General features: G+C 45.2%; 1 protein-coding gene across 2 annotated transcripts in view; it reads left to right on the top strand.

Annotated features, from left to right (window-relative positions):
* JPH1 (junctophilin 1) overlaps positions 1 to 25,553 on the top strand; it is an 81,810-nt gene extending 56,257 nt beyond the window's left edge. Inside the window, exons 3-6 of one of the 2 annotated variants that reach the window (XM_036264379.1) lie at positions 5,022 to 5,140; positions 15,108 to 15,751; positions 23,000 to 23,095; positions 23,550 to 25,553. In XM_036264379.1, the coding sequence (XP_036120272.1) occupies positions 5,022 to 5,140; positions 15,108 to 15,751; positions 23,000 to 23,080 (844 nt within the window). In that variant the 3' untranslated portion in view covers positions 23,081 to 23,095; positions 23,550 to 25,553. Of the gene's footprint in view, positions 1 to 5,021; positions 5,141 to 15,107; positions 15,752 to 22,999; positions 23,096 to 23,546 lie in introns of both variants that reach the window. The other variant, XM_036264380.1, reaches the window with a different exon arrangement.
* The last annotated feature ends 1,826 nt before the right edge of the window (positions 25,554 to 27,379 follow it).

Raw genomic sequence — 27,379 nt, 5'->3', positions numbered from 1 at the left:
TAGATCTATATAAACATAACAGGGATACACACAATCAGCTGCATTTTACCAACAGTATAGAAACATTCTTCATATGCGTCTTGGCTCCTCCCGTCTCCCCATATAAAAAGCCAAGGGTGTGATATGAATCATGATTCTATGAAGACATTTCTGTGGTAAAGGAACATGGTTTAACTTTTGATCTCATGGACAAGGATTATCTGTCCTGAGCCCAGTCTCTGAGTATTAGTGCTTTCAAAGCTGTATCATCATACCTCTGCGAGTTTAGGCCTTTAAAAGAGAAAATACCAAACTTCAATGGGGATCTCAAGCCCCTTAGTTTACCATTTATGTCACTTTCAGGAAAGGAAGACATGAATTCCTGCCCTGGCAAGAAAGACACATTTTTGCTGATGATGTAACAAGTTTTTAACCAGGACCTAAGACTTCTACCCTGAAGTTACTATTCTAGGCCTTTAAGGGGGAAAAGAAGCAACCCCAGGAGATTATTAACATTCAAGAACTAATAAATGTAAAGACTGACCCATAAGAAATTGTCTTCTCAACCCAAATTTAGCAGAAACATGGCCCTTTCTAGAGTATTAAAATCATTATCAGCTGTGTCAGTGAGTAAATGTATAACAGATTGAAAGTGAGAAGTTGGGACAAACATCTAAGAGACACCATGAACCTTGGCAGGAGGAGGGCATCTTGAGCCTTGCGTGGTCGGTCTTACCAGAGAACCAAATCCAGACGGAAAGACCTGTGACTTAGAAATGAGACTCTGGTTTTTGGCTGAGATCTATGGATCTATGTTAATATCAAGAACATTCCTTGCTTAGACTGATTTCTTCTTAAACAGGGCTATAACTGTACACGTGAGATCACTGGTTTTCACAAATCTAGGTCTCTCATAAATGAACAATGTCGCTGTCTAAATGGAAGGCTAACAGGTCATATTTTTTGCATTTTCTTACTGTGATGCCATAACCCAGGAAGGAATTTTGGTTATTGTCAGGCATTTTCAAGAGAACTGGGAGGGAAATGGGACAGTCAGCAGCAAGGAGAAAAGCAGGGATGTCACTTTGGCCTTTGTAACGACCTGGTGAGACATGACAGTGGTGTGACCAGGGCAGGTGCAGTGACGAGAACGAGGAATGGTTGGATTGGGGGTATATTTTGAAGGAAGTACCAACTGGATTTGCCGACTATGGATGTGGCGTGGGGGGGGGGGGGCATCAAGGATGACTCGAGAGTTTTGGTGTTGCCATCAGCTGAGATTTGGATTCTTAATGTACAATTTCTCTTCTCTTTAATTTTTGCTGAATTTTTTTTAATATTTAGACTTCAGATCCATGTACAGCACCCGACCCAGATATGTGATAGCCTTCACCATCAAAGAGATCAGTAAACTTTGACTTAATATATAACAACTTTAGAAAGACATCAAAATCAGCATGTTTTTGGAAGCAGCTTATTGTTGGGAAAAGAATGTGTAAAAAGCAGAAATAGCAAAAGGTGTAAATATTGTGTGCAGATTTACCTTGAGCAGAATCACCGTCCTTTCTAGAGTGGGGTCGTTGTCACTGTCGGTGAACAGATGTATAAAAGAGGAAAAGTTGTTGGGAAAAGTTGTTGGACTCACATGTTACCTTAGCTGGGCATGTTCAGTGTATTGTTTACATGCTTTTTTTGGTAAAAGTATTATTATGTTTAAGAAATATTGGGAAAGCCAGGCTAGTTTGTTTTGAGTAGGGTTACATGAAACACTATTTCAGTCATTAAAGAGAAAAAAAAGCTCAGATTCTCATAAAATGACTGATTGGAAAAATAAGTTGTAATTAAGTCTTAAGTACAGGTGATGCCTAGTGTTCAGGAATTCCACATGGACTGTTTTGGCCGTTCACAGGTGACCCGGGCAGGGCTCCTGTCCAGCAGGGAGTCACCCAGCTGTCGTGTGAGTTTCCCCAGCTGCCCAGGTGTCTGCACTCCCATGTAGTAACTCTCCACTGGTCAAAACTGGCTTATTTCCAGAAATACGACCGTGAGAGAAAGTCAACGGCCAGTGCCCGAGAGAAGTGCCTCTTCGCTTTCTCTTGACTGCGAGAGATGGAAGGAGGTGTGCGTGATGCTGGTGCGCGGAGCCTGTGAGGGTCTGAAGATTCATGGGTATCAGCAGTCTTTTGATTGAACGACAGGTTCTGGGGCACCCATGCTCCTCCTGTGCGTTTTCCATATGACCAGCGACAGTAGCACTGTGAGTTGTTTGAGCCCATTTCCCCCGACGGGCCAGCCTGAACCCCCAGCGCGTGAACCGTGCTGGGTCTACCAGTTGGCTGATGAAAGAGGCTGCGTTGCTCTGAACTGTGCCCGGGGTGTGAACACGTGAATTCACTACCATGAGCCAGGGTCGAGCCTGATCTTCCCCCGGCAAAGCCTAGACATAGCAGTGGTCTGGCCACACAAAGCTGGGGGTTACAGCACAGTCGGTGGGTCCCTGTTCGCTCCTACTTCTCGTGATCAGATCCAGGGCTACGGAAAGCTCCCAGGCAGACCGCCGGTATCAGGGTCGACTGTGGTCCTGACTCCTCTCCCCAGCGGAGCACTGACACAGGGGTGGGCACTAGATGGAAAGGCTCCCCCCTCTCTGTTTCGTCTTACAGGAAGGAGCGAGTAAAACAGGAAAAGAGTTAAGGCTTGACTGACACTCTGCTTCCAAAATATATTTGCAGAAAGGTTAAGCCGTATTTGTCTGTGTTCCAGTTTTGCATATTGTAAAACTGAACTAATACCTCCATTTTATTTGATGCTGTGGTGCTGGGTTATGATTGTATCAGAATAAGCTGTTGGCACTTGAGTTTTGTAAGTTTGTCATTGAAGGGCCAGCAGGTTATATTACAGGGCCGCAGAACTGTACTCGTATGGTTTCATTCCTGATGATACCTGGACATGATTAGGCTCAAGATAAGAACAGCCAATAACATGAAAAATAATTCTGGGAGAACAGACTTGAGATTCTGGGAAACTGAAAGGACATAACAGGGCCCCGCAGATGCTCAGGCACCGCGCGAGGGACTGAAGCGTCCCTGCCATCAGCCATGGCGGCCCTACGGGGTGACGAATCTGGTTGCTTAGGAATGTGTGCTAAATCCTCTTGATTTTTGTCTCCATTTCATGATACCCTTTAGACAGAGATCATCTAAACCATCCTCCAGGGGTCATCCATAACACTTTTGAGGACTGGTTGTTGACCTACACCTTTTTAATTAAAAGAATTTATCTCTTAGAGCAATATTAAGTTTACAGAAAAATTAAGTAGAGAGTACAGAGAGTTCCCATGTCCCTCCTCTCCACACACCATGTCCCCTGTTGTTATTTAACATCTTATCAGGTACATTTGGTACAGTTGATGAACCAGTGTGATACATTAGTATGAACTAGAGTCCGTGGTTTACAGGAGGGGTCACTCTTTGTACAGTTCGGTGAGCTTTTATGAATGCATAATGCCATGTACCCCGCCACTGCAAGTGTTGCACAGAATAGTCCCACTGTCCTAAAATCCTGTTATCCACTTTCAACTGGACCCTTGGCAACCACTCATCTTGTCACTGTCTCTCTGGTTTTGTCAACCCATTCGTGTGTAATAACTACTCAGCTGTTTCTAAAGAAGCGTCATTCATTCATTTATTTATAAAGTGAGCCCTCAGTGAAGACTGTGTGCCAGACAGTGTTTTGTGCCTTGGGCATATAGCCAAGGACCAGAACTTTAACATCCCAGTCTTCGTGAAGCTCACGTCTAGTACATCAAGCCTCCAGACTGGGTCATGAGTAGGAGTGAAAAGGCCCCGTGAGAGCACAGGATGAGAGGACGTAATTGGAGAACGAGGCCTCCTACCAGTTCGCCCCATGGTCTCAGGTCAGACCTCAGCCTCCTGTGTCTTCTTCCTGGGGCTCGGGCTGCTGGCCTCCTCCAGCTGCCATCTGTCTTCTCTCCTACGACCCGCTAGGGCACATTGCCACCTCCCAACTCCTCTCTCTGAAATAGGTCCAAGCACCTTTTAGACTTAATTTTGTATTAGTAGTTATCTATAGTCCTGCCTGGCACTTATGAAACAGAATGGAAAGTTTACAAAGTTATAAGAAATAGGAACTTCTGATCATCACCCAAGTACTCACTGAACAGGGTCTTCCCCTTTGGAAGTGGATGACCTAGAGTCCTCGGTCACACCCTCCAAAGTCCTCTTCTCGGACGGGCAGAAATCAAGCCAACAACAAATCCCTGTTGCTTCCATAAGAAGTTCCACTGTTCTCCCTCCTGCCTTCTCCCTAGCCCTCTGGAAACATAAGAGGCCTCACTGAGGGAGAATGGGCTGGGGAGAGGGCAGAAGACAGAAACAGGTACATTTCTCCTCTCCTCTTCACCTGTCTCCTTTTCGTTTTACCCAAGAAATGTGCTTACAGAACAACTAAATGGACTCCTTGGGACATGGACACACACACCCTGCCGAGCACATTCTTAGAATAGGCCTGGAGATTCGGTCCTACAGCCTGGTGAGGACCACACATCACACTCAGCCTGAAATTGGCCATGGTGGGAGTATTTACACCATAGAAATTGGTCAGTGCTACAAATCAATGTTTTACTTTTTGCCCCCCAGAGAGCTATTTTAACTACATAGCACTGGGCAGATTCTTCTTAAATCAAATTCCACCACAGGAGTTAAATCTGCAAACACCATGTTGATTTATATGCTCTCCAGGGTTGGCCACCAAAGTGAACAGGAGATTCTATCCAGTGAGTTTGCATCAAGCTGTACAGAATGTGACCATCCATTATGCCTCCTGCAGGAAGGATTGAGGCCTGTTTCTGGTAGTTTTGTTCATGTTGCCTGTATTGAAATGTCACGGCACTAGGACTGTAAGTCCTGCGGGTGCAGGGCCAGATCACAGTGAGCGTTTCGTTTCGGCTGCAGCCAGTTTGCTTGTCCACGTGTAATTAACAAGGTGCCACCCTGATGACTGGCCCTTTGTGCTCCCCGCAGGACTGCACACGCTAGAGCCAAAGCTGACGCCGCGGACCAGGCCGCGCTGGCCGCCCGCCAGGAGTGTGACATCGCGAGAGCAGTGGCCAGGGAGCTGTCGCCCGACTTCTATCAACCAGGTAAGCCTGCATTAGCCTGTGGTGGAAAAGATAAGAGCATCACTTCTGAGTTCCTTTTTTGATTCTTTCCCATTGAACTGAAAGGTCTGTGCTTCATGAATCCCAGAAATGCTAGAAACCAAGTGGGAGCATAGTTAGAATATCTGAAGTCTGAGGGTTAGCGCTGGAGAGCCGGCTTAGTCCCCAGTGTCTCTCCATTCCTGCCTTCCCAACCCCAGCAACAAACTTGGAGCTGATAGCAGTAAAGGAGGCGGGAATCCAAAAGAAGTATCTGATTCTAAGAACGTGTATGTTTAGTGACAAACGCAGATGCTGTAACAAATACCCCCAAATCAGAGGCAGTAAGAGAAGAGCTAACACAAACTGTGTTTAAAAGATACCTGAACTAAGACTTCCAAGAATGTGTGGGTAGGAGGGATAGAAACAGACCACTTAAAGACCGGTTACTCCACACAGGTTGGGATGACAATGTATGTCTGTGAGAGTGGCCACCTCAGAAAACAGAAATCAGCCCTGATTACCTGCCTTTCAAATGTTACAAAGGAGCAATAAGCAAATACTTGCAGTAGGTTTGAATATCAAAGTCACTTCCCAGTGGTTTCCAACTAGACTGTCTCCATCCCTTGCTACAATATACTGCTGTTAATAAAATGGCAGTAGCCATTTTTATGTATGTTTCTGGTGATCGGCTGAGGGATCAGAGGATGTCTAGGTGACAAGACCCAAAATGTTGTAAATTTCTAAACATCAAAATTTGTATTTTCTTGGTAAAGAATTTTTCCACATTGGTTTCTATTAAATCAAGCTGTATAACTAGCACCCTGCATGGCGTGTGTGTTCAATCCACATTGGTTCCAATGAAGGTGATAGAATATTAGAACCCACGGGGCATCGCTGTGACTAAATGAACAAGGTAGGTCGAAGGGAACAGGATAGCAAGATCCCTAGAAAAGTTAGAAAGTTGGCTGTAATAAAGGATGGAGGAAAGAGAAATAACATGGTGCTTTTCTGTGAAGAATGAAGACAGTAAAAGGCCAGCTTAGGACGACTCAGTTTTTATGAGAGAGGCTGGGTAAGGCCCAGTCTGATTCTGGTAAAGTGATGAACTTGTCACACAGGCTTCTGTCACAGTTCAGTAGCTGGTGATAAGGGTTGTTTTTTTCTTCACGTGCATTAGTTTAACCCTGTGGCTGAGATTAAATCATTTAATACATATGTGTGTTTTGTCAGGAGAGGGAAACTTCATAATTTTTATGGGGACCTCAGGTGGAAAGAAACTATTTTCTGGTGTGAAATGAACTCCCTTCCCTGGCACCTGCTGTAAGGTGTGAGAGCTGGGAGCCAGGTCCAGTCGCCCAGGAGGGACCGGCCCATGCCTCCTGCAGGGCTGACTGTCAGGAGACCCCTGCGCTTCACGCGTCAGCGCTGGTTGAGCGGCTCAGAAAGCAGACAAGCTGCCCACTGTTTCTGCAGATGGGAATTTCTGGGTTCTGTTGGGGAAGGGGGTCCCTATAGATTTCTATTAGGTGCGACCAAGAGGTAAATGATATGGAAGGTCGTCTCAGTTTCCCACACTAAATGGTTTTTTAAAAGCCTTTTATGATGTAAAAGCATTTGAGTGGAAAAAAATATTGTGGGAAAATGTAATTCCACCCTTTCTGAGTGAAGGCGGGTTCATGGAAGCTGGTGATCGGTCAGGAATGAATAGATCCCATAGCAGGGGATGACGACAGTGGGTCTGCGCGAGACGGGAGCCCAGGGAGGCTGCAGTGCCCTTTGACCCGCAGCCAGTACTTCCTTCGGCAACTGTCTAGAAGGTCTTTCTGTACCGAGTGTTACTGATCTCCCCCAGGGAGCATAACTCATGCTTCCCCCATGTCGCAGGGTGAGCAAATCAGACACATCTAAAAGGGTTTTCAAGTCCTTTTTCTAAGTCAGGCCCTGCGTTCAATTTTTATGGCTCAGCTATAAATGTTTCCACTGTTGGGAGTGCAGGCGTCGTGGGGAGAGGTGGTTAACCCCGGGAAAGGAGGTCAGGCAGGGCTGACATTTTGATCACTTTCATCATCAGTTACCTGCTCCAGGAGCTGGCAGTATTTTTACATATTTACCATCTTTGTTAAACCCTATGCTTTTAGTTCAAAACTGTATGATTCTGCAGTTCAGTTAGAAACTAGAGGGGAAAAGTCTAGCCCTGTGGGGTGGCTTTAAGCAAAGGGTTAAATTGTAAGAAATCATACAAACAGGTGTGTAGGTGACTGCCTGCATACGCAGTATACATGACACAGCCCCCAAGGTTGCTCTCTGGGAGTTTAATTTTAAAATGAGCTCGTGATCCTGCACAGAGATATATAAAGTACTCCTAAGTGATCGCCTGGGTTTCAATGTTGCCAGATTGCCTTAAAACATCTAAAGACAGAATTGGTCGCCCAAAGAGTATAGAAAAAAAAGGGGGGGTCACAGAGGAAAATGTTGGCAGCACCCATCCAGACACTATCCAAAGGAGAGAGGAGCCTTGGCCAAGACGTAAGCTCGAGTATAGCGGTTGCATTAGAAGGACATTGCTATTACGGGGAAGGATGCAGGAACTGTCGCCAATGGTGTGTGGCTTTATTGGCAAGATGACCCCACTGAGGAATTGGCTACATCAGGCGAGCTGAGTCCTGGACCTTCAGAAATTTGATTCATCTCATGCTCCGTGTCCACCAGCAACCTTCTCATGTTGATTGGGCTTCTGGTGGAGACCATGCTCTGGGGTGTCAGGGCCGGTCCCATGTGACACTGGTTGTTGGAAAACAATGAGTCGGCCTCCTGCATCCGTTTTGTGAGCGTTGGTGGCCATGTGAGTCTGCCCCCAAGGAGTCGCTGTGCTTCAAGTGAAATCAGGTTGCTAAGCCAGGAAAGGTCAAATGAGACTCCAGGGGTCACTAAGGAAGGGGGTGTGGGACGTGGGGAGAGTATGATTGAGAAGTCATGTACGTGTTGTCTGTCCCACTGTTACCGTTTCCTTTTAGTCAAGATATGTTTTTACTATTAAGTGACATAAGTAGAGTGTAAAGCTTTTATGTTCATCAGGGTGACAGGGTATGGGTTATAAAAGACTAAGAAACACTGCCCTCGAATGTGGCACATGTATCACAGTGCGCCCAGTACAGATAGGAGGGGGTAGCCTTCTCCCACTATTCTCAAGGGCAACAGGCAGCTAGGGAAAGATAAGTTGTGATGGGGGCCTTCTCCTCCCTTGTCATGATGCTGGTATTGACAGGGAGAAGACGACTTTTACCAGAACATGAGTTCTCTCTGCCTCTCCTGCTTGCATACAAGGGGAGCGACGGAGCTCTGCTGTCTTCTTTGTGTTAGGACATCAATTCCATCATAAGGGTCTCACACTCACGATATAATCTAATCCTACTTACCTCCCAATACCATCACAGTGCAGGTTACAACTTCAACCTATAAATTTTGGAAACACATTAAGTCCATAGTGGCATGTATGTGCACACACAGTAAATTATTTTAAGTAAAAAGTGAGGTCTTTGGCATAGGTTATTGTGGGCCCGCGTTCACATTTGTTAGGAAGTAGAAGTCTTTAGAGGAGAATCGAAGATGGCAGCAGAGTAAGCGAATGACACACTCACCTCCTCCCTGTACCCAGCTGGAATTACAACTAAAATATAGAGCAAGCAACCTGAAGAACCTCTGAAGAGTAGCTGGAGAGAAGTTGTATAACCAAGGCTTTAGAGAAGAAGGGTGGAGATACCAAAAGGCTGGCCCAGCTGTAGGATTCCCCCTGAGAAGCGTGGGCCCTGGCTGGTTTGGCTCAGCAGTTACAGCGTCGGCCTGCGGTCCAGAGAGAAGCGTGGGGTCTCAACCCCAAGCTGGGTTCCCCATACTATCCCACTGTGAAAATCAGTGGGGATTCTGTCTACCAGGGCAGGACACCCCTGCTAGAGACTCAGGTGCTCTCCTAAAGCGCCAATGCACAACTCTCATTTGCAGCCACTCACCCTGGACTCCATCGAAGGGAGGACAGAGCAGACTAGAATCACATAAGAAGACACTGGGGTTGGTGGCTCTGGGGAGACAGATGAAGTGCCAGCCACCAGGATCCCTGTGCTGAGTCATTCTCACATTACAGACACCATCTTTCTGGGGTGGAGCACTCACTCCCCTTTGTGTGGCTCTGGGGCAAGGGCCATTCCCCCCAAGCCTGACCAGCACCTCCCCCTCAAGGAGATCCATCTTCCCAACACCTGGCAGAAGCTGGGACAGACTGCATTGTGTGACTCTAGCACGGGCACAGTGTTCCCTCACACCCCACCTCAGGGGGGTGTGAGCTGGACTTGGTGTACCCTGGGACATTTGCTAAGTGGCCTCAGACCCAGCACTGAGTTTGAATCTGTATCAATCTGGTGACTCACTGAGAACTTACCTTATGCAATTCAAGTACTGCCAAAGGCTTTCAGTGACTGAGCCTAACAGGCAGCCAGCAGGTGGATCTTGGGACTTTTGCTAACCTGCCCCCCAGACCCTGTGCTGGTAATAACAAGCCTTGGTGCACAGCTTGGTCCTTCCCACGCGCACCCAGGGCCAGTCACAGGCAGTGTCCAACATTGGCCTGCACCGGAGTCCCTCCCAAGAGGCCCCAGAACCCGCACACCCAGTGGCCAGCTTCAGACAACATCAGAACAGGAGCCAACTAGCTTCACAAGCGGCATATCCAAAGGGAGATTACAGCAGGCACCAGACCTGCTGAGGCGAATTCTGCTTTGTATGGTCAGCACCTGCAGTATTTTTTCTGACACATCTGCTCAGGCAAGTTAAACAAATGGAACTACATCAAACTAAAAGGTTTTTGCACAACAAAGGAAACCATCAATAAAATGAGAAGACAGCCCACTAAGTGGGAGAACCTATTTTCCAACGATACATCCAAGAAGGGGTTAATTTCCAAGATATATAAAGAACTTACACAACTTGACACCAGGAAGACAAACAACCCAATTAAGAAATGGGCAAAGGACCTAAATAGACACCCTCCAAAGAGGACATACAGATGGTCAATAGACATGAAAAGATGCTCGACATCACTAATCATCAGAGACATGCAAAGTACAGCCACAATGAGATTATCACCTCACACCTGTCAGTATGGCTATCATCAAATCAACAAACAACAAGTGTTGGCGAGGATGTGGAGAAAAGGGAACCCTAGTGCACTGTTGGTGGGAATTCAGATTGGTGCAGCCACTGTGGAAAGCACTATGGAATTACCTCAAAAAATAAAAAATGGACCTGCCTTATGACCCAGCGATTCCACTTTTGGGAATGTATGCACCCCCATGTTCACTGCAGCATTATTTACAATTATCAAGATTTGGAAGCAGCTCAAGTGCCCATCACTAGATGAGTGGATTAAAAAAAAAAAAAAACTGGTACATTTACACAATGGAATATTACTCAACCATAAAAAAGAAGGAAATCTTACCTTTTGTGACAGCATGGATGGACCTGGAGAACATTATGCTAAGTGAAATAAGCCATTCAGAGAAAGACAAGTACCATATGATTTCACTCATTTGTGGAATCTAATGAACAAAATAGAAACAGATTCATAGATACAGAAAACAGACTGACAAGAGAGGGGTTAGGGGGCTGGGTGGAAAAGGTGGAGGTATTAAACAACCACAAAAAACCTCAGACAACAGTATAGTAATTACCAGAGGGAAAGGAGGAGTAGGAGGAGTCAGTTGAGGGGGGATAAATTGTGATGGGAGGAGACTTGACTTGGGTGGTGAATACACAATACAATACACAGATGATGTCTCCAGAATTGTATTCCTGAAACCTATATAATTTTATTAACCAATAAATTCAATAAAAATTTTTAAAACTTCATAAAAGTCCTTAGAGATAAAGCACATTTTCATTATGTAATTTTCTATGCCTGTCATTAATATGTAAATTTTATGGTTAAGACAAGGGAAGCATTCTGGAAGAGACGCTTTCTCAACTCACTTGCCAAAACCCAACCAATTTTTTCATGGGAAATGGAATAATCGACTAGTTGATTTGATATGTAATGAATAATTCATGATTTTGCTGGCTATTCTTACCACTCATTTATTCATTCAGTCCACAACTATGTACTGTGCAAGGGACAGGAGTGGACATCCCTCGGACAGGACTGCTCTGGCTGTGTTCAGACAGGCAGTATCAGCAGTGATGGGCCTCAATCCAGCTATGGAATCTTTTCGGTGTGGTCTGAGGAGGCAGTCTCCATAGAAGACACCTCACTGCCGTTTCGTGACTTCTGATGTTGCTACGGAGCGTTTGCTGTCAAGCACCGCCCTGGTAGATACTTGTTTCGGGGGGATCTTCACAGTGCTGCTTCCTCCCAGAGCCAGGCCACCCAGGCTCACCTGTGAGGACTCGCTGGGCACCCTGCCATTACCACCTGCCATCGCTGTTCAGAGTGTCCTGCCCACTGTAACCAGTAACCGCTCAGTGTCGGTGGGTGACATTTGCTGAGTGTTCTCGTTTCATGATGTGTGGCATGTCAGGGAGCATGTGACCTAGATCCCAGCAGGAATCCTCAGGGGATCAACCCCTTAGGAGTCATAGATCCTGTCTGTAAAAACAGATGAAAATACCCTTGTGCAACAGCAGCCGCCGTCCTCTCTGTCCCTGGCACTGTCCTGCCTGGTCTTTTCATGAACCGCCGTATCTCATCCGCCTCACGCTGCTGGCCGGGCGACGCTGACACAGGCCCGGGCGCCCTCCCGGAAGGCAGTCAGGGCAACTTCTGTGCTGTGCCTTAGAGAAAATGTCTTGTCTCAAAAGCAGCCGATCTTATTCTGGACATGGTTGTTTGTTTGTTTTTTTAATCCTCACCTGAGGATATTTTTCCATTTTATCTTCAAGATAGAGTTGGGGGGAGAGAGAAACATCAATTGGCTGCCTCCCACACAGCCAGGGCAACCGAGGTATGTGCCCCCAACCCAAAGAATCTAACCCACGACTCTTTGGTCCTTGGGCCGACGTTCAAACTGCTGAGCCAAACTGGCCAGGGCTTATTCTGGACATTTTAACTGTAGATCCTTGGTCAGCTGCCCTGTGCCCATACGACGGTACAATGTTGGAATCAGTGCCCACTGGATGTGGTCAGGTGGGGCTGGGGTGAGGGCCACCACCATCAACGTGGTTTTTTGCTGCTTTCAATCGCCTATGACTTGGTACGTTAGACTCTCCTGGCACATTTGTTAAACCTCAAGATTTCTAGGCTCTGCTTCATCCTCCTGAAATTGAAGTCGTTGGGAATCATACCCCAGGCACCTCTGAGAGGCAGAAGCGCTGCGGCCACGGCTGGGGAGGACACGTATCCCCTCATCCGGTTATTTTTAATGCATAATAAAGCTGGGACTTCTGAAAATCTGACAGTCAGTGCTAGAGTGTCCTTCCAACCTTCTAGTAAATTCTTTGAGCTCAACAGATTTGCATTCCATTAGAAGCCCTGTATGAAAACTGCCTCTAAGTAGAGGGACACAAGCAATTGCATAAGAAATGCCTTTCCTGCCACATTTAGGACAGAGAAACCACACATCAGATTTCTACAGATCTAAGGGAGTGATTAGACTGGAATTTGAGAGTCAGTAAACATAATGAATACATTCAATGGAGTCCAAAATAGAGCTTCATGAATCCATGAAGACATATTCCTCCAGTGACCAGGGCATTGCCAATGTGGCCTGTTCATGGGAATATACGTTAGGAAGCGGAGAGAGTTCTATTTACAAAAAGCACTAGAAAATGCGCATTGCATTCAAGGACTACAGCTTTGTGCTCTTTCTCCAGATAACGAAAGCATATTTATTCCTTAGCCTGCTAACTTTTAAAAATAATTACATTTTCTTTGGACCCACGATGACGGGATTACCTGAATTTCCCCCTAAATAGTCTCTTGTCTCTGCTGTTAGTGCTTTGTCATCTCCTTGCTGTCTGCAGCTGCTTTGACAAGGAGGGGTCACTCTGTGGAAGATCAGGGGAGGTGACCTGTTTGGGCTCTAAAGCACAGGGCCAGCCTGCGGGTGAAGCCTGCCCTCGCGGTGCTATGTCCCCGTCCCCGCACCAAGAACAAATTCAGAAAAGATATCCCCTTTTGAGTAATGGTGGTTTCTCCTTTTCTTCACTCACATGAGAGGCCTTTCTTGGTGCCAACAATTTATACTGCCATTGTGGATGGAGGATTTAAAATTGCTGAGTTTTAAAAAGAGGGCGCATGTACTGAATTTAGACGTGCGATGGTGACCTGTCTGGGAAGTTTGAACCCTCCGGGGTGAATTTGTCTTCTGGAGATGGATGGTGGGATAATGCTATTATGTTTTTGGCCCTGAGTACAAGTTATAATTGTGGGCCCTTAGGAATTCTCATTTGTGGGCTTAAAATATTATGCATTGCATTCTATTTTATCTTAAGGATACGCAGGGGCTCTGTGACATTTGGTTTTTCAGCTGCTACAGCTGTTTCCACATCAGTCAAATCAGGGTAACGCCCATTTCCTAAGATTTTGGCAAGGCTTAGAAATTCAGAAAATACCTTGTATAATAAATGTCGGTCTCCTAACAAATGATTACTCACTCAGACCACCACGGGAAGAGCAACTCAAAGTGTAAGTAGGCAGTGTGTATTTTTAACCATTTAACCAGTTGCTCTTTGGCCCCTCGAGGTTGGGGTGCCAGAGGAAAATGAACATTAGGATGCGGTGGGGTTGACGAGAGCTGGGCAAGTCCTGTCAGCAGTTGGGTGGTTTCTCCCTTGTACACAGGAGGGATGGCATTGTCAGCTCCCACCCCTGGGCAGAGCAGAGGGCCAACTGCCTCACTGTGTGACCTTGGCTTCACCTTGTGACCTGAAAAGTGGCTGATGTGGCCAGAGGATGTAGATGACCTGGTTCCAGGGGAGGGGCTGAGAGGTGAAGTCCCTAGCAGGAGGGCACCGTTGCCCCTTGCCTGGAGCACTGACATCTTCAGCTTTCACCGCTGGTACCATCTTCTGCCGAACTTTGTTTCTTTACACCTCAGCACCCCCATCTCCCATATGAAATAATGCACCAGAGGCCTTTTTTTTTAATGAAAGGTTTCCCATTGATAAAAATAACATGTTTACAACAACTCTGAAGTGTTCATAAAAAAAACAATTCTGAGCCCTGACGGCCAGAGACCACTGTCTCGACTTGCGTGCCTGCAGAGCAAACCCATGCTGGGGAGGACTCCGGGCCAGTTCCTTTGTAAAGTGCAGCCTAAACCACAGACGTGGTTCCTAACTAGGACCTTGAAATGACCCTTTGAAGGAGGATCATTAAAAACATGTTATCTGCAGGTTCACCTTATACAGTGTGTAGATAATTCATTAAATATTAAACACACGAGTCGGTTCCACTGATAGGAGTGTGCGATCTGAGCTGTGCCCCTCGTTTGAACGTGCAGGGCTCCGTCACCCGAATTCCTCCTCAGTGTTCCGCCAGCAGGCGCGAACTGCGGTTAATTAGGGAAGTCACAACGGTTTCAGTTTTATGGTCATCAAAGTGGTATAAATAACTGTGTGTAAAAACGTTAAGAACACTTTTTCAGCAGTAAGTGATCTTTCATCCCGGGGAATGAAATGTGCTCATGCTTAGTCAGAGCCTCGTAAGTATATTTAGAAGAAATGCTAAGCTGACTTACTGTATATTTTTGCTGAGTCCTCTCTTAACCCTGTCCATAGGTTCTGTGACTTGAAGTGAAGCGCGTACAACAGGCTAAGCATGGGCGAGAGTCGCTCTCCTAGGGCATCTCCCCAGCACGATCATGAAATGACGTTGCCCTAAACGCTGTTATCGAGGACCTGCTGTATATACATAGTGTGAGGAACAAGCCTTTATTCTTCTTACTTTATCACCTTCCTTTCTGTTGTCACTTTTCCCTCCCAGGCCCAGATTATATCAAACAGAGATTTCAGGAAGGTGTAGATGCTAAAGAAAATCCCGAAGAAAAGGTACCAGAAAAGCCACCTACACCAAAGGAATCTCCTCACTTTTATCGCAAAGGCACAACACCCCCACAGTCTCCTGAGACAAGTCCCAAACATGGCCACTCTCCCGAGCCTTCCCCCCCGCCCACGAGGAAGCAGAACCCCAGCTCAGGGGCCAGACTCAACCGAGACAAAAGGAGTGTGGCTGATGAGCAGGTGACAGCCATCGTCAACAAGCCCTTGATGTCAAAGGCTCCCTCCAAGGAGATGGGAGCCGTCGTGCCCCAGTCCAAGTACTCTGGCCGCCACCATGTCCCCAACCCCAGTAACGGGGAGCTGCACTCTCAGTACCACGGCTACTACGTGAAACTGAACGCCCCCAAGCACCCCCCGGAAGACGTGCAGGAAGGTGAAGGATCCGGCCACGCTTCCTCAGCGCGGGGGCACAAGCCGTCACCCAACAAGTGGAGTCCCCCTAAATCTGTGACAAAACCAGTTGCCAAAGAAAGCAAAGCTGAGCCAAAAGCTAAGAAGTCTGAACTTGCTATACCAAAGAATCCAGCAAGCAACGATTCGTGCCCTTCGGAAAAAGAAGCCAATTCAGTAAGTTGTCTCAGGCGTGTGCTCTCCTCCTTCCTTCACTCTGGTTCTTGCAGGTAGCAGCGTGGGGTGACTCGCACCTTGATGGCAGCTAGGCTCGGAAAAGCCCTGACACACACACGGGCTGTTTAGCGTAGATGTGGGCACATTTGTACCTGGAGACAGGAAGGAGCTCTCCGGGCAGAAATTCCTCCGTGTTCACTCAGCCACCACCTTAGACACCAGTCAGGTAGGTTAAAACACGACCGGCTTGGACAGCATCACTTCCTGGTGGCTGTCTTAGTTCACACTGCTATAATAAAAATCCCACAGATTCGGTGGCTGAAACAACACACCATTCTGGAGACTGGTGTCCCAAAGTCAAGTCCCAGCAGCTCTGGCATCTGGTGAGAACCCACTTCCTGCTTCAGAGACCATAAGCCATCTCTCTGTGTCCTCACACAGCTGAGAGAGAAAGCAATCTCTCCCTGCCTCCTCTTTGTAATGGTCCTAACCCATCATGAGGGGTCCACCCTCATAACCTCCCAAAGACCCCCATCTGCAAATACCACCACATTGTTCATCAGGGTTTCAACATGTGAATTCTGGAGGGCTGTAAGCATGCAGTCCATGCCAATAGCTAACTCCTTCATGGCTATGAAGGATTCATGGCCCCTCTCGGGGCTCTACCACCATTTGCAAAGTTGTTTTTGTTTTTTTTTGTTGTTTTTTTTTAACAAAGAATGTGTTTTTATTGATTCAGAGAGAGGAAAGGAGAGGGAGAAAGGAAGAAACATTGATCAACTGCCTCCTGCACGCCACAACCTGGTCATGTGCCCACCTTTTGACTCACCGAAACAGTCAGTACCTTTAAACAAAAGAACATCTTTTCTAGCTATTATGAATTCTTATAAATAATAATTAGCTTGGATTTTACTTAATTAAAGCCAAGCTTTGCAGCTAGAACACTTCTCTTTCCCACGTGAGAACTAAAACATTTCTCCGGACCGCATGCGGACACTCTAACCGCTGAGCCAAACCAGCCAGGGCCTAAAACATTTCTAAACTGTTTTAGAAAATGACCTTGGTCTTCTCACCCCTCAGAGTGTTAGTACTCCTAACATTTCAGGTTGCTGGTAGCTGCTGGTTTTATTATCAGTCCTGAGCATTTAAGGTTTTTGTTATTCAACCAGAAAGCTTTCAGTTCCTGATAAATGTATCCTCATTCAAATGAGACTGATTTGTTAATGATAGATGGAATTCATCTTTTATCAAATTCTGTAGACATAATAAAACCTGAAGCTGAGTAATTTTTGATAAACAATTGACCGGCCCACCCATATGCTTTTGGAATGAAGGTGTTGCATGTTTATCCTAGCTTAGGAAAGAAGCCACAGCCAACCCAATGTTTACTAGTAATTTCAGAGACATATTTACATAAAGGTGTGGGTAATATCTTGGCCAGCAAGAATATAATACAATCATCAGTTTCTTTTGTCTGTTTAATTTATTCACAGGGTTAAACCATTGAAATTCATCTTTTCAATTAACTTGTGTTTGAAATTTCTTAGGTTTGTTGACTTTGCAAATATCTATGAACGTTGGTTCCCATCCTTTTCAAATACTCATCTTTTTAATCATCTAAATATACATTAATCAGATTAACTGGATTGACTTTCTAAGACTCAGCTCTTAAGCAGATAGATGGTTTTCAAAATAGAATAATGTTGAGACTCTGACTATTCAGTAAGCATTCATTTTCTTCAAGTTTTAACACTCATATTTCAGCATCCTGATATTACACCTAGAATATACATGATATTATCACCACTGAAGTTGTTAAATGTAATAATTCACTTCGCATTTGGCTTTCAGCATTTTTATCCACAGATTAATAAGGCCTCACATTTATATTAGTTTGTCTAATTTACAAGGGGGAAACTCAAACAATACAAGGCCCTATAACTTACATTGGGTTCCCGGCAGTAGGGTTCAGTCGACTTCCAGAACTGCCCAAAGGGAAGCATATGCCCCAGCGTCCTACGATGGGGTGAGTTACCTAGCTCTTATCTGCAATCATTTTTCCATAAACTTCAGTCTTCTTGTTTAGAAAAAGCAGCCGTTTGACTTATCTGCAGAACTATGGGATTTCTGGAGGTAGCCAAGCACCTCCCAGCTCAGTGGGTTGGTCTCCTGGGTTCCCTCCCACAGCCCGATGGGAGAGGAGGCCAAGCAGCTCTCACACCTGCCCGCCAAGGGAACGGGAAGTCAGGTTTGACATGGCCCCTTTGTGGGAAGATTTTGTAACCGGAAGCCACCCTGACCACTGTTCTCTTCAGAGTTAGGAAGACAACATCACCATCAAGGTCGTTAGTGAACAACCTTTAGAACCAGGGAGTACTGCATACAATTTTGAGATTAAAAGACACTGTGTAAGTCCGGCCAATGTGGCTCAGTGGTTGAGCATCGACCCAGGCACCAAGAGGTCGCCGGTTCGATTCCCGGTCAGGGTACATGCCCAGGTTGTGGGTGGGTCTGATCCCCAGTGGGGGGCATGCGGGAGGCAGCCAATCTATGTTCTCTCTCATCAATGTTTCTATCTCTCCCTCTCACTTCTTCTCTCTCTGAAATTAATAGAGGGGAAAATTTTTTTTAAAAAGACACTGTGTAAGAGATAGATAAATGACAACTTGAAAATGCATAGGAACATTCACACTGAAGCAGGCATTTGAGGGAAAAACCAGACTGACTCAGCCACTGCTCCTTGTGGGCGGCTCACCGAGCCGAATTTAGATTTTCAACCAGCTTATCGAGACAGTAGAGGCGAGTGGCTGAGGGTGTGAACTGTGGTGCCAGACGTCCTAGGTTCAGATCCCTGCTGTGTGGCCTGGGGAACGTGTCCTAACTGCTCTGTGACTGGGTTTCTTCAGCCTCCATCATACAGTTGTGAGGATTAAATGAGTTAATGCGTATAAAGTTCTGAGTGTGGTAACCCAGCACATCGTAAGTGCTCAAAAACTATTGGCTGTTATTAAGTTGGCTTCAACACTTTACTAGTTGAATATAAATAGTTGATAAATACAGTATATCCTCACTTAACATCATTAATACACAGATAGATTCTTGGAACGGCGACTTTAAGAGAAATGATGGGTAATGAAACCAGTTTACCACAGGCTAACTGATATAAACAAGAGTTAAGTTCCTACGGTACATTTCTGGTCACAAAACTATCACCAAACTACTAAATAAAGACCCAAAACACTTCTACTATTCAACACTGAAATAAATGTGAGCTGTACACATATTTAAGAAAGATGAAAAAAAGCAAGTACTGGAATTCTTTTCCAACCCACTTATTTCAGTTCAGGGTGGGGGGTGGCCAGAGCCTGTCCAGTAGCTCAGGGCACATGCGGGACCCACCCTGGACAAGATGCCCTTCTATTATAGATCCACTGACGCACACCCCACACCCCCAGATTGGGACATGGAGACACACCCATGCACCTCATGTGCTCATCTTTGGGATGTAGGAGAAAACCCAGGCAGACATGGGGGAAACGGGGAAACGCCACACAGACAGTGGCCCTGGCCAGGAATCAAATTTTTTTCTTCTCTATCTAATAACAAAACCATGTTAAACGAAACGACCTTATTCGAGAACTTGCTATACTCGGAGACTCTGACCTGTCTTCAGGATCACCCTGGTGATCGATCTCCCAGAAATCTAGACAATCTTCTGGGACACAGGCTAACACGGAGAGCCAGTCAGTTACTTGAACCTGAGACGTGGGAGAAGGAAGTCGTGTCAGGGATCACTCTGCAACCCTGACGAAGTCTGTGGCTCCTGTGGGCAGGGGTTGCCATGTAGACTCATGATACCACAGCTTGGGGAGGAGTTTGCTACCTGGCGACTCCAGCAGGAGCCAGTGGAGGCATATTTAGAACCTTGTCAGATAGACCAGTGAGGGGTCTTCCAATTCAGAGCCACGACCCCTTCTGGAAACGTCTTGCACTTTTCCTAGCCAGTCCTCTGATCAGCTTCCAAGGGTTTTGGTTTTTTTTTTATTTACCTGTTATTTTGAACTGGAAAACTTCAAGCATTTTTTCCAGGTTGTGTTTGAACCATACACACACAATAAAAGCAGCCAATTCGTATCATTCAATTTTACCATTAATACTAAAGTAAACTTTGGTCTTTCATGTTTTTGGAGAAGTTTTCCATTTAACATAACTAGACTCTTTGGCGGGGGAGCCTCACCCCTTCCAATGAGCGCATAATCTCTTAAAGATCGTGCTCTTCGGTTGTTGCAACCTCCCGTGTTTTGACTTCCTGCACTTTATTTTCTGACTGCCTGGAATTTCTTCCCAATCAAGACTTGCACTTTGCCCCAAAACAGCTTCCTTCGTGACACCTGTCCCCGTCAGTCTTGAAAAGCCAGACTGATTTTTTTTTTTTTCATTTTGCTATTTTAAGCTACAACTGGCCACCAGTCGTATTTGTGAAACTTCACCTTAAAGCTTTCCACCCCGAGGAGCACAGAGGTTACATCCTGACATCTGCCCCTTCCACAGTGTCCCAGAACTCACTCTCCACCTGGTTGCTGTGTGAACCTTTTATTGCTGGTTCACCCTCATCTTTTCTGAGTCAACCTTTCTTAACATATGTTTTTCCTGATTTTGGAGAGAGAGAAAGGAAAGGAGAGGGAGAAACATCGATGAGCTGAAACCATCGATTGCTGCCTCCTGCAAACCTCCTACTGGGCATCGAGCCCACAACCCAGTCATGTGCCCTGGGACGACACTCAACCATCTGAGCCACACTGGCTGGCCTGAGTCATCTTTAAAGATCATTTTATAAATGGTAGAACAAATGGGTGTGTATATTAGAAAATATACAGGATAACCATATGCTCAATAGAAAAATTGCCTCATCTTCTTTCATATTACTGTCTTTGGGAATCAAATCCACTGACCCAGGAGAGTTGACACGATCCCAATATTCTTAACACATTGGTGAACAAAATCTAATCAGGGTGTGTAGTATTCATAGCATTTCCTTACTCTCCATGCTATTGTGATGTTACAAGACCATCTGAATTATTTGCGTTATAAGCGTTTCCCATGTCATGTGTTCTGAGTTCACCATGGCTGAGAAGGTGCCTGGTACGTACACTCCTAATGGTTTACAACACAAACGTTCTACGAGGAGCACGGTGGTTCTCAAAGTCTGATGTTGTTCTGACACCACAGAATCATAGGGTCTAGATGAAAACACCATTGTAAAGAAGTTTATGAGAAATTATTATTTTTAAACAGGCCTGTGGCTTTCATGGGGATGTAGAGAAAAGGACATGAGCCCTGAAGGGAGCAGAATAAAGTTTAATTCTAGTTCTAATTTGTTCAAACTGGCTGACTCAACCTTGGGCAACACACCCTCTCAGCTCTGTAAAATAGAACTAATAATCACTTGTGAAGAATTTTTAAAAATAATCTACACAGGAATCTTAGCCCACTGCGTAGCATATGAAGACCTGCAGTAAATGTGTTTTTGTTTTGTTTTTTTTTTCCTTTCATTTACTTAGGGATTAGGAACTAGGTTGGATTTAGTTTCTTCCTAACGATCTATCCCTCTGTCAAGGGCACCCATTTGTACTTCCTCCTTCCCCCACCCTGATTTCACTAGATACCCTCTTCTTGTAATGCAGTGAATTAGTCTGTTCACCACATTGATGTCACTGGGAAAGGTGCCAAAGATAGTAGGACTTCATTGAACATTGGTTGCCTGAATGAATCTGGCAATTCCTATATGTGGGTGCACCGTGGTGAACAAGGCAGGGCTCCTGCTGAGAACGCAGTCTAGGGGGGACAACAGCAATGACCAAATATGACAACAAAGTGTGAAGTATTAGAATAGAGAAAAATGGCACATGCACTCTGACCTCTACCAGGGAGACCACCTCCTTGAAGGATGTGTGACCCAAGCCCTAGACCCTGCGAGGTGAGCACTGGACCAATGGCAGTCCCAGTCTCACTCTCCCCATCCCCCCAAATTATGACAAGACAACATTTGAGGACCAACAGTTCAATGTGATCTCGCTGGATATTCAAGCATACAACTCTTTCCTCGTCTTTAAGAACAGAACCTCCTCCCCACCTGGGTCATGAGGCCAGCTTGAGAATACTTTTAATGCTACTTAAGAATAAGACACTGTTTTAATAGGAAACACTCAGATCATGTCTTTGTGATAAAGATGGCCGGGCTTGAGTAGATCTGAAAAGGTAGGTCATATAAGGCTGATTTGGCTTTTGTTTTGTTTTTTATCCTCACCTGAAGATATTTTTCCATGTATCTTCAGATAGAGTGGGAGGGAGCAGGGGGCGGGGAGGGGAGGACAGAGAAACACCCATGTGAGAGAGACACATGGACCAGCTGCCTCCCGCACAACGCCGACCAGGGAGAGAGACGAACCGCAATCGAGGTACGTGTCCTTGACCGGAATCGAACCCGGGACTCAGTCCGAGGACTGATGCTCTAACCACTGAGCCAAACCAGCCAGTGCTCGTTTTTTAAACAAGTCAGCAAAGAGTGGACGCCTTGGGCTCTATGGTATTTGTTACTGCAGTATTTACCAAAATAGGATATTGCGAATTCTTAAGTGTGCCTTGACTTCCGAAAGGGTAGGGTTATGAGCAAAGAAACAACACAATGAAACCTGTACAATAATTTCTGAAAGTGTTCCACTTCCCACTTGCACTTTTTACTTGAAGGAAGGGTCGTGTCCAAAAACAGCCAGAGAAAGTAAGAGTCAGAGAACCTCATTTTGAGTTTCCCCGAAATTTTTCCTGGGAAGCCTCACTGCCCTACAGATTTCACTCCCACAGTCCGACCGCCCTGCCGAGAACATAGCGCCCCCTCGTCCGGGCTGCGCCTTAACAGACCACATCTGATCCGCAGTCGTTCCTGACCTTGTCAGGTGGACTGTGTCCCGTGTGTCGAGGTGAATGCAGCAGGTGATTTTTTAAGTCGTATTTTAGATTTAATCACGGTTGGATTCATTTTTAAGTGAAAGTTCAGAGATGGCTCCGTCTAAATTGGGCATTGCTATTTTTAGCGGATACCTTTTGTAACTGCCGTCATTATTCATGCCTTATTTACCGCAACTCGCGTTGGGTATTTTTATATTTTCAGTAATGGCTTTTTGTGAGCTAATTTATGTCCTGATATTGAAATGGAAAAGTTATGCTTGTTTTGTTCTGTTTTATTTCCAGGGCCCTAATTCAGTCATGATTGTCCTTGTCATGCTGTTGAATATCGGGCTGGCCATTCTCTTCGTTCACTTTCTAACTTGATTGGAGTTAGAAAAGGTAAGACTAGCCTGACTTTCTATATTGGGGGGAGAAAAAAAATCACAAACTAGAACATTCTTTTCCCGTAGTCAAAGTCGCGTTCTTTCTAACAACTCCGTGCTGTCCTTCACTCTCACTGTGGCTGTGCCCGAATGTGATTCCGCATAGTCAATGATAGAAGGCTTTGACCCTTGTGAAACCATGACAAGTAGTAGTGTTGGCCCACAGTTCTCCCCAGCGGTGTCGTCAGCCCTTTAAAGGGCACGCCCCGGTCACACTCAGACCCAGGGAAGGCGGCTTGGAATGAGGATGGGCTCTCGAGCGAAACAAAACTTGGAAAATGCAGCCAAAGGCCCCGTTCGGTGCCCCTGGGAGGGCTTGGTGGCTCCGGGGTCCTCTGGGAGCTTGAGCAAGCCGCCGTGCTGGAGCGCAAAACTTAATAATCCTTCTTTTTAAAAATCTGCTGAAGCAGCCCCGTCCAGCGAGGTTCCTGGCACTGGCGACTCCATCTGTCCTAGCAGTGTGACTCAACTGGAAATGTATGGAGCTGCGTGTTTGTTGTTGATGGACGTCAACAGCTGCCTTACTATTTTACCATCTGACGTGTGCAGTAGGGAGCTGGGGAAACAAAAGACCCGAGGAATGCGGCTGGAGGATTGTGTTGCTGCCGCCGCCTTTCCAACACTCACTCCTGTCTCGGTACAAGAACTAGGCAGCAGCATCACTCAGCAGTCTTAGGCCATGACCTGCTGCTTTTACGGCTCCCGGGCGTTCCGGGAGAGGACGCTGCGTTTGCTTGTGCACGACTATTTTTGCTGTTTGTTTAAATATGATGTATGGTCACCCACCACGTGTGGTCCTGGCCAGATGAAACATACACGTTGCATCTCAAGGAAAAGCAACAACAAAATTCTAGAGAAAATGTGTTGATTTCGACAGCAATACATCATTTTTTTTTTTTTTTATGTCATGTAGTCTTCCTAAACCTTTGGTGAAAGGCTGTTTATCTTTAAATTTTAGCAATTTGAAAGCGTTGTACCTTCCTAAGAAATTCGAAATATTTTTAACGTTACTGGGATGAATTATTTATGCACTTGGGGAGGTGCTAAATTCTAAAAGCTGAAAGACAACAGAATTCGAAGAAGAATGTTGCATGGGTTGCAGTAATCGGTGTCTAAAGGATTCAGTTTCATTGCTGACGTACTTTACAACCAAATAAAATCTTGTCAGTGGCTATGTTAATTCCCATGAAAGTTAAGCAAGATGCTATTAATAACTGCTCTTCTCTTTTCCTTTTTTTTTCCCAACTGAAAATTTTTGTTGAATACATTCAGGTAGAGCATAAAGCTTTGTAAAATCACTGCTTCTCAATTTTATGCCTTTCGTGTTTTCCAAAGTCCTTTTTTAATTTTAGTTCACATCTTAAAGGCTTAGATGTTTTTGTTTAAATATGTCTTTCCCACCCTTTGTTATTCTGACATAATCTGATTTTTTTTTTTTTTTTTGCTGTTTTATAATTTATCCTTTCTTACTCAGAAGCATGCTTACTTCAAGAAACTACATGGTCTTTTTAAAAGTAATTATTTAAAAACAAATCAAGAGGAAAGGTTTCTGTTAGATCTATATGAAACATGACATTGTGGAGAGGGAGCTATTCCTGAATATGTTCACCCATCTGCATGGTTTAATCCAATTCTCTTTGCCTTATTTGCTACCTTTTCAATGCAGAAGAGACGACCCACGTGCTAGCACAGGTGTGGGCTGGCTGCTTTGTCACCTGCAGGGCAGTAACCCAGTGGTGTTTTTTGCAGAAGTACAATATGCTGAGAATCCTGGGTGTGACCAATACGGAATAAAGCAGAAAGAGAGCAAATGAAAATCGCAACTTGTATATTTATTTATTTTTTACATTTTGCTTTGACTTTTCGATTTAGGAAGTACATTTTTACCCAAGAAACGTTCAAGTTCTTGTGTCGGTCTCAATACTCTCACTTCTCCTTCCTAACCCCATAGCTCTTTATGCTGGGAAAGCAGATTTTTTTAAAAAAAAATAAATTAAATATTTAATCTTAAGTTTATTTAAAACGTGTAATGCTTTGAAATAATGGGTAACAAGATAACGAAAGGATATGTTTATACAGTGAGCATGTTGGTTCCATTTATAAATATATGTATGATTTATAAGCTTTTTTAAAACAAAGCCCAAATTGTTGGTATTTTTCTAAAATGTGCACCGCTGTATTTTCCATGAAAGGCTCTTTCTAATGGGTTGTTATACTGTACTCTACATTTTGGACAGCACGTAAAGTCTGCCAGTGTACTTAATAAAACATGACTTTGTTTATTTAAAGTTTCTTGCTGTGAAAAAGAACTCCCTACCTGTGAGTTCCTTTATTTATAATCCTTGAAACCAAAATGTATAATGTACAGTTTTCACAACTGTATCAGCGCTAATAAAAACAAAAAGTTGGTTATTTAAAAAGCTGCAGGTGTATTTCCTTCGCGAGTAAGTTGCTGTCTCGAGTTCTGTGGAATGTGGGGAGTGGGAGAGGAAGAGCTGCTGAAAGAGCAACACTCCACATGGGCGGGTGCTCAGAGAAGCCCCTGGCAGAGGGACCTGCACTACACCCTTGCTTCTTTCTCCGTCCGCTTCATTCTGGGCCTTCCAGATAATTTTGCAAAATGAGATTCGCTACTCCAGTTGCCGCCTTCGTTAATCGGATTAGTTCTGGGCGCAGGCTTGCGGGTCTGCTCCCGTTTTTTAAGGAAGATTCGAGGTTGGAGTCACGTCTTTCCTGCGCGGGTACAGTTGATTATTTTTTGGACCCTTGTGCCCCAAATGCTTCCGTATGTTGCTATGGCCCCTACTGCTTACACACACTTCTGGAAGCTCAGGCCAAGGTGCAGCTACATGGGCCTGCTGTCACTAGAACTCCCAGCCACTGGCCACCCTGCGAAGCCGCCCCCGGTGCTGACCTAGGCAAGCTGCCTCAGAGGCAACCGCAGGGACCCCCCAGCACCGCTTCCCACAGTGCCTTCAACTGCCCGGATCTGTCACTGCTGTTGAGGGCCCATCTATTGGAAACCTCCATATAAATAATGCACGAAGTTATCACCTCCAGGTACTAACAGATTTCTCAACTTCAACAATGAATCTCCTAGCAAATCCTAAAGGTACACAACACCGAACAGACTATTTGGAGCAGGCAGGAAAAGCACAGGGTGCTAGAAAGACTATTGATTCCAGATTCATGTCCAAACCACGTCTTGATGGTTGAAGCCAAGGCTCGGGAGAAGATTGCGTGGTTGGGAAAAATCTGGAAAAAATTCTGCGTGCCCAGTTCATGCAATCACTATTTCAAGAGTCGGTGTGAGCCAGGCCCCACCCCCACCCCCCAGCTCACACTCAGTGCAACTTGCTGCCCTCCTCTCCTGCCACGGGAAGCTGTGTGGCCTCATCTTTCCAACGTCACATGGAGCTGTAGATGTGGCACAGTCTGCCCGTCCATGGGAGCAGTTCATGAGGCTGTGTTTGATTATCCCAGGTTTGTGAACGATGTCCAACATTTCATTCTTACTCCTAAAGTACTGAAAAGTACTTCAGTATTCTCTAACAACCTTGATAGGGGTCGGACTAATGGGAGTAGGAGAAATAACAAAATACATATAACCTAATGAATATGGATGAATGCCACGATTATGGATGAACGTCTGGCTGTGGGCTGTTGATCCTCCTCTAATCTGTCCCCCTGGTTTTCTCTCTGTAAAGCAGTGTGACCACAGCTGACATCACAGGCTGGTTGTGAGGATGAAATGAGCTCATTTACGTTCAGTGCTTGGTACAGTGCCTGGCACAGAGTTACTGCTTTGCTTGTGTCAGCTTTTACCAATTTTACTAAGAAAAAAAAATGTTGTATGCCTGTAAGTGTCTCAAATGCACCAAAAAAATATAGTGAGATCCCACTAAAAGCCTCTTTGTAAGGGTTAATTATGCCACAGGCCATCGGATGTTCTTTCTTCAAAGCTGATCAGCTAGTCTTTCTCACTGTGCAAACCAAACGCCAGTTACAGACTTCCTTCTTGGCACGTGTGCTCTTCAGTATAGAATATGAGACATTTGCTTTACAAAGAACGTTCACATCAGTGTCTCATGAGATGCATATAAAATTCCTATGAAAGATTCCCTGGAGTTAACAGACTTGTCCAAGGTCCTATAGCCAAAAATTATAAAAATCTGTGATTTTGATTGGACTCTAAATGTTGGGCTTTTTTATTTCATATATTGGCTAGCATTATTCCACA

Source organism: Molossus molossus, unplaced genomic scaffold (assembly GCF_014108415.1).
Source record: "Molossus molossus isolate mMolMol1 unplaced genomic scaffold, mMolMol1.p scaffold_m16_p_16, whole genome shotgun sequence".
Classification (NCBI taxonomy): Eukaryota; Metazoa; Chordata; class Mammalia; order Chiroptera; family Molossidae; genus Molossus; species Molossus molossus.
The sequence above is the reverse complement of the archived record's forward strand: the minus strand, read 5'-3'. Positions and strand labels throughout refer to the sequence as shown.